The following is a 7,492-nucleotide window of genomic DNA, read 5'->3' as shown; positions in this document are numbered from 1 at the left end:
ATTAATATTAACATGCACGTGGTAGATTTTTACTTAGGATTGACCTACACTGATCATTTATGACAACTGATTTTATAACAACCTACATAAACATGTATCGAAGGTTATTCCAGTAGTTGAAATCTGTCATTTTAAGTGACAAACATTTCTGTTGACATAAAACAAAGGTAACACTTCTTAATTAAGTTCCCCAACGTTCAACTTAAGTCAGCTCGGAAAGTGCAACACCACCCTGAGTTAGTGAGCAGAGAGGTCATTCTTGGTCTTCTATGAATATAGTATAGTATTTCATACAGTATAACAAAGTTTACAGAAAAAAAAAATTAATAATAATAATAATAAAAACCTGTTGAAAATATATAATCTGACCAAAAGGTCTAAAAGCAATAGAAAAAAAAAGACACCTTAATAATAAATTAATAAATATCGCCTGTTGCATCCTGTCAGATTCATTTCAGTTTCTTCGGAGTGCCTGAGGGTTCTCCATATTCAGCTGTAGCAGGAGTTTCTCCAGCCACTAAAACAGAAAGAAAAGAAAAAAGAATTAATTGTATGCTCTTACTGGAAATAATATGAAAACACAGAATTTCTAACTGTTTTCTTGCTTGATTTCTATATCAATTTATCACATTATAATTACTGATTTTGAAATCCAAATTCTATATACAAATAGTTTTGGCCCCCCAAAAAAGTTACCAAGGATACTTTTTGAACATTGTTTAAACATTTAATTTTACAGAAATCACAAAGATAACAGAGAATATAAAATAAACAAGGTACTAACTCAAAGGTGGTTCTACCCTGCTGCTCTTTCTTTTTCCTCGAATCATCCTTTGGAGCTTCTCCAGGAGTTCAATGACCTGCATCTCATCAGTCTTCACCTTATTATTGAGAACATGATACCTATTCTTACACTGATCTAACAACCACTTGAATTCTGCTTTTGCCCCCTCGATATGCTGCTCAATAGTGACCTCTCCTAACCAATCTCCACGAGAGAACAAGACCATAGTGTGGTTCCAGACATCAGCACCCAAAAGCTCCAAGTGCTCTTCCACGGCAATTTTGTGTCTCTTCAGAAACGCAGCCCCTAATGGATAAACCAGTAGAAAAGCATGGGGCCCTTCCCCAAGCATTTCAACACTGCGCTTGAGTTCCTGCTTAAGTTCATCTGAAGAGGCTTCTGCAGGAACCCAGTTCCAACTTGGCGTATCGACCACGGTGACATGCATGCCTGCAATTTTGCTTTTTTCCATCACACAGACTTCTGTTTGTTCACCGATTCCAAACACCTCCTTATTCAGGATGGTGTTTCCAGAGGAACTTTTTCCTGCCCAACGTCCACCCAGCAATATGATCTTCACATGATCCGTTTCTGTTGGGAAATAAAACAAATCTTGTAAATTACAAAACCTGTAAAGTGGGGAAATGTTAAAAAACTAATTAATTGATTGATTTATTGATTCATAATAATTGTTACTATTATATATATATATATATATATATATATATATATATATATATATATATATATCTCGTTGGTTCAGAGGTTGTTGACTGGTGGACCGCAGTGTTGATTCTGACCCAACAAAAGAATTTATTGGATTGAAACACTACTGATCAGAACTGATCAACGCATAATTAAAAACTGGCAAGATCCACCTCTAGTGGTGGCACATAATGTATATGGTTCTGGAAAGCATGTAACTAGATGATCAGGAAGTTGCACCTCGTTTTAAATCGTCAAAAAAATGTTGTCATTTTCCCAGAAAATTCAAACAAGAATATCTCTAAATCGTTTTATTTTATTTTAAATATACTATTGTTGTATGTATTGGTCTCAGGATACAAAAAGTTCTGAAACACCATTTTTTATTTCAGAGGCATATTAAAGACAAGTAGATGTAGCAGTGTGCGTTTATTCTTCACTTGGGGTTCAAAATTGCTAAACCAAAGCATAACCATTCATGATCAGTGTGTGGCTGTACGTAGCACTTCAGTATTAAAAGGCAAATGCTGTGACAATTCAGTCATGATAGTTAGGAATACTCCTGGACTAGTCCATGTGTTTTATGAGTGTCAGTTAGTGAGGAACACAAATTTGGCTTTTGCATTAACTCTTTCTGTGATTCCACTATAAACTGGATTATTGCACTTGTTATTGTTGCAGCTGCAGTAAAGATAGCATCAGTCCTAATGTGGGTAGCTCATGTTTCACTAACGGTCTTGTTATCACAGTAAAAATCTAAATATTTACTAAAAGCACACTTGTGTTACAGACTAGCTTCTTACTCATTGCTGTACAATACAACATACACTACAGCATAAATCTACATCTAGGTCTAAATCCTGATTTGTTCTGTTTTTGTGTATATCTCTAATAATATCTATACTATATATTATCTATAATATTATCTATACTAAATAATTTCAGAGATTAAAACAAATTCTAATATAAAAACAAAGGCAACCTGACTAAACACAAAATACAGTTTTTAAATGATAATGTTATTTATTGAAGCAAAAAAAGTTATCCAAAACCAACCGGGCCTGTGTGAAAATGTATTTTCCACTATAGATACTAATTCTCCAAATCTATGAAACTGCATTCATAACGGGGTTCAGCTGGATTAGATTACGCAACCAGGCCTGATTACTACAAACCCTGTTCAATCAAATCAACACTTAAATAGAACTTTTTCAACAGCATGAAGTTGGTTAAAAGGTCTTACCCAGTAAAACACTACGCCAAAGTTGAAAGAAATTCCAGAAATGATGAGGAAGAACGTGGTTGAAATGCATCAGGGTTACAAAGCTCTTTCAAAGGCTCTGGGACTCCAAAGAACCACAGTGAGAGCCGTTATCTCCAAATGGAAAAACTCGGCAGAGTAATAAACCTTCCCAGATGAACCTTCCCAGAACTTTCCTGACCTTCCAAAATTCCTCCAGGACCACAGCAACGACTCATACAGCTAGTCTTAAAAGCACCAAGGACAACACCAAAGGAACTACAGGCCTCTCTTGCATCAATAAAGGTCACTGTTTATGACTCCGCTATCAGACACTGTGCAAAAATGGCATCCTTGGTAGAGTGGTGAGGTGAAAACCACTGCTAACCCAGAAGAACTTTAAGGCTCATCTGAATTTTTCCAAAACACACCTTGAGGATTTGAAAAGCTTTTGGGAGAATGTTCTGTGGACTGATGAGTCGAAGGTGGAACTGTTTGGAACACAATGGTCCATTACATCTGGAGTAATCCAAACACTGAATTCCACAAAAAGAACATCATACCTACGGTCAAGCATGGTGGTGGAAGTGTGATGGTGTGGGGATGCTTTGCTGTTTCAGGGCCTGGGCAACTTGCAAAAATTGAGGGAAACATGAATTCTGCTCTCTACCAGAAAATCCTAAAGGAGAATGTCTGGTCTTCAGTCCGTAAGACTATGCAGCAAGACAACGATCCAAAGCATAGGAGTAAATCCTAGTCCTAGAAGTAAGTGAAAGACTGATCTCCAGTTATCCGAAGTGTTTGGTTGCAGTTATTGCTGCTAAAGGTGGCACAATCAGATTTTAAGTTTAAGGGGGTGATTAGTGTTGGATAACTTTTCTTGCTTCAATAAAAAAAAATAATAATAAATAAATAAATAAACTATTGTATGTTTACTCAGGTTGCCTTAGGTTTATGTTGTATTTCAATTGAAGATCTACTATGAGATATACACAACAACAGAAGAAATCAGCAGCCATATTTGTATGCTGCATTAGCATGTATTAGCATTAGCATCATTAATTTATTAATTCATTTTCAGTAAGCACTTTATAATGATCAGGTCCGCAGAGGATCTGGAAGCTATCCCAGGAATACACTACAGGAATGTACCCTGGAATGCCAGTTCATTCATCTCAGAGCAACACGCACACACACACACACACACACACACACACACACATTTACACGCACATTCATGCACTCATTCAAACAGGAGAATATCTGAAACCCAAGCCCTGAGCTCAGGATGAAGCCAGAGATCCTAGAGCTGTGAGATGTTTACACCACCATGCCACCCTTATCTATAAATCACTACTAAAGTTTAGAGAAGTGAATGAAGAACACAACATCTGTCTTAAACTACATATAAAGATTTCATTAGACTATTCATCAATTATCTTGAATCCTATCATTGACAGAATGCAACCGAGGCACGAGGCCTTTGAAATAAATTCCACCCACCTGTTGCAGCAGTCGCCATAAGTTCTTTCTCAAAGTATCAAGTTACAGGTTTGATAGTAGAAGGTTAGTAGAAACTTACAGTATGTCCTAAATCAGGCACTACCACAATACAGACAAAATATTTTACCCCTTGTGGTTAGAAAAGAAACCCACTTCCTGCATGTGAAACTGAAAGAATCTCGAAAGGGTTGATTCATAATCACATGATCAAAAGGTGACACCTTTAAAGAGATATGCACAGGATAGGTACATGTGACTGACTATGTCGAATATATCATTTGGGTAAGTATATAATGCTCAGGCATGATTTCTTTTTCTTTTTTTTTTTAAGTTAAATGGCATTTGCTTCAAAATCTTGAAAATTATAAGGCTTTTGTAAGAATATAAATCACTGGGAGATCACAGGTCTAGGTTGTAATGGGCATACAGTAACACTAATGTATAATGTATGTGAGTTTCTATACCTGTTACATGAGGAGTAAAATAACAAAAGTCTAAAAAGTTAGAGAAAAGTTCTGAACAGATATTTTGTTAATGCAAAGTTGTAAGTTGTAAAATAAAAGAATTTAGTAATTAGTTAATAATAATAAATATGTATATATATATATATATATATATATATATATATATATATATATATATATATATATATATATATATATATATAATAACTCAGGGAAAGTGTTGTTACATTGCAGTTTTTATCACTTCTTTAATTGAAATCATTGTAAGATTAGGAATGGAATAAATGAGAATAACTGGTTTATAGAATTAGTGAGTATGTAGAAATATGAATTTTTTTATTTTTTTTTGGTCTGGATAATGTTATTTGAAATTGGGAATTACTGTAAGTGGGCCTCTTCAGATGAGAGATGGTAAGGGGAAAAGGGAAAAATAAAGATTTTTTAGGAGAAAGCTGTAAATGTGTTCACACAATTAACAGAAAGTATTAAGTGTGAGTTTTGTTTTGTTTTTTTTTAAAAAAAGAAAAAGAACACTCATATCCTGTAGTAAATTCACTTTATCACTTTTTTTTTAATTAAAGATAATTCTTTCATTATCTTTTGGGATGAATAAAAAAAAAGCAGTTAAAAACCTTGGAACCTGTATTCACTAGCAAAATCTCTGGACTGCTGAAATGGTGCAAAAGTTTCATTATAAATAAATTAACAAACAAACAAACAAACAAACAAATAAATAAAGGAAATTTGTCTCGAATATCGTGGCACCAGCACATTGCAAGAGAGAGTTGTTTTTTAGAGCGATCACCACAATTAGTACAAAACTGCAAAAAAAAAAAAATATCAACACCATCTTGTGCCCAATATTATAGATTATAGATTGGTTGAAATTTATGTATAATTCCCAAAAATTTCAAAACTTTAATCGTCTCTGCAGTGTTGGGGAAAAAAGAAATAAACCCAAACCACTAAAGTAGCTTACTGGCTAACATTAGGCATATGAAAGAATGGTGTTACTAATGGCATTGCTAGCTTCCAATCCATGTACGCTTACACGTTATTAGTAATGATTCCTATCAAATATTTTATGTTTATGTTTCATGAGGAGTTTATAAACCAAAGATTACGTTTATAGTATTCGAATCAAAAACTTGACAAGGTTGGACGTTAACAGTATCGTACAACATAATTAGCTAGTCAGTTAGCTGTATCCTACATTTTTATCCCCAAATAAAGCTAGATATTATGATACAACTAAAACTATGATATTGGGTTGTATGATTGCAATCCTGTGAATTTCTCATGTAGTTCCAGTCATATTTCAGTGGTGCATTTAAGACCGTATTTTACTCTCAGATATTTTATGATCATTGGACTTACTAAGTCTCGCTAATCTTAAGCTCAGTTTCAGCAGTGATAACTTGGAAACCATAAAAGCCCTGCATCTTAAATGATATACTACTACATATACACTACCTATATATATTTGAAACCGCAATCAATAGCGGAGAGTAAGGAATGTTTCTGCAACGCACAGTGAGAGAACAGGGAGTCGTTTCTGATTTAGGTGTTGTGTGATGTTACAGAATAATAAGCACTGGTAAAAAGACAAGAGACAGGAAAAACAATAAACAGTTTGACATCTCTTGGTGTGAGTAGTATCTCCTCTCTCAAGTCTTTGGTTTTTATGACTGCTTTCATTAAGTCCTGACTGAAAGGGGAGGGGTGGGAAAGGGAAAGTGCACAGATCCAGGGGCTAGATGTTGATTTGAAGAGAGCAAGGAAGGAATAATAGGCTTTGATGTAAAGGAATAAAAGGTGCAGCTTCTCAGCTTTGAAGCTCGGATGTTAGGAAACTGCAAACTAATTGGGGGTGTAATCTCCGAGGATCTGGAAAGACGTGATCGTAGCATTCAGACTCCCATTCAGTGAATATGCGAGTCATATTCCTGTTGTGACCCGTTTTATATCAGTTAAAACAAAATATTCATAAATACTGCTAATAAACGGAGCACATTTTGTGCTGACGTGGAAAAAAAGCAGCTCACGTGACTGCACACTGTGAACCTTAACAGCGCTAGATGTTATCGACTAACTAACTAGCCTAGCTTTCTGTCTCGAGCGGATTTATTATTATGAGTAAATCAGATGAAATAAAGATCACGTCTTCCCAAAATAGACGTTATTTTGTAGCTTCACTGCAACATTGTAATATTGGCAGTGAAATATTTTCAATTCCACATGCCGTTAATCTCCTTACACTCACTTAATAGTGAATCCCATCTTCCACTCTGTACTCAATGTTCATTTTTCCTGCAACGAGAGCTTTTTAAACTGAGACAGCAGCATCTGCTTTGTGTGCACAGTGCCACCAATTCCCATCGCATTACACGTTAAATGTGCACTAATGGATAAGAAAAAAGTGTGAAAGTTGCTTGACCATACTTTTACACTAGCAAGAATTTTGGTAAAACTTTACAATAACAGCACGTGAATAATCATGAACTAATACCTGAATTAATACTTACTTAAATATGAGCTAATGATGAGTTAAGGCATGTACTAATCCCGAACTAATGAAGAGCTAACCTTAACTACGACGGGACTCTTATGAATTCGTGTATGAAGAACGACCACTTTAAGAGGTATGGTGTTATGACAGGACATGTTTGTTTGGTAATGTATTTATTAACTTATAGAGGTAAACTGAATCAAACATACTCTATAAGAAAGAATATGAATTAAATGTGCATCTTTTCAAATTGTTTATAATATTTGCCATATGCAGCTGCGTACGCA

The 7,492-nt window shown here is 34.9% G+C and overlaps 1 protein-coding gene across 2 annotated transcripts; it reads right to left on the bottom strand.

Moving 5' to 3' along the window:
- Window positions 1-284: 284 nt before the first annotated feature.
- On the bottom strand, window positions 285-4,311 carry LOC128603148 (GTPase IMAP family member 4-like). 2 transcript variants are annotated; one of them, XM_053617382.1, is made up of 3 exons: window positions 4,233-4,311; window positions 785-1,375; window positions 285-517 (listed from the first exon to the last, which is right to left on the bottom strand). In XM_053617382.1, the coding sequence occupies exons 1-3, from the start codon at window positions 4,249-4,251 to the stop codon at window positions 450-452; spliced, it is 678 nt and encodes a 225-aa protein (XP_053473357.1). In that variant the 5' UTR covers window positions 4,252-4,311; the 3' UTR covers window positions 285-449. The 2 variants fall into 2 exon arrangements, with proteins under 2 accessions (XP_053473357.1, XP_053473356.1); XM_053617381.1 differs by lacking the exon at window positions 4,233-4,311 and adding an exon at window positions 2,733-4,217.
- Between the last annotated feature and the right edge of the window lie 3,181 nt (window positions 4,312-7,492).

This window comes from Ictalurus furcatus, chromosome 27 (genome assembly GCF_023375685.1).
Source record: "Ictalurus furcatus strain D&B chromosome 27, Billie_1.0, whole genome shotgun sequence".
NCBI lineage: Eukaryota > Metazoa > Chordata > Actinopteri > Siluriformes > Ictaluridae > Ictalurus > Ictalurus furcatus.
Note: the sequence above shows the minus strand (reverse complement) of the source record. Positions and strands in the feature narration are given on the sequence as shown.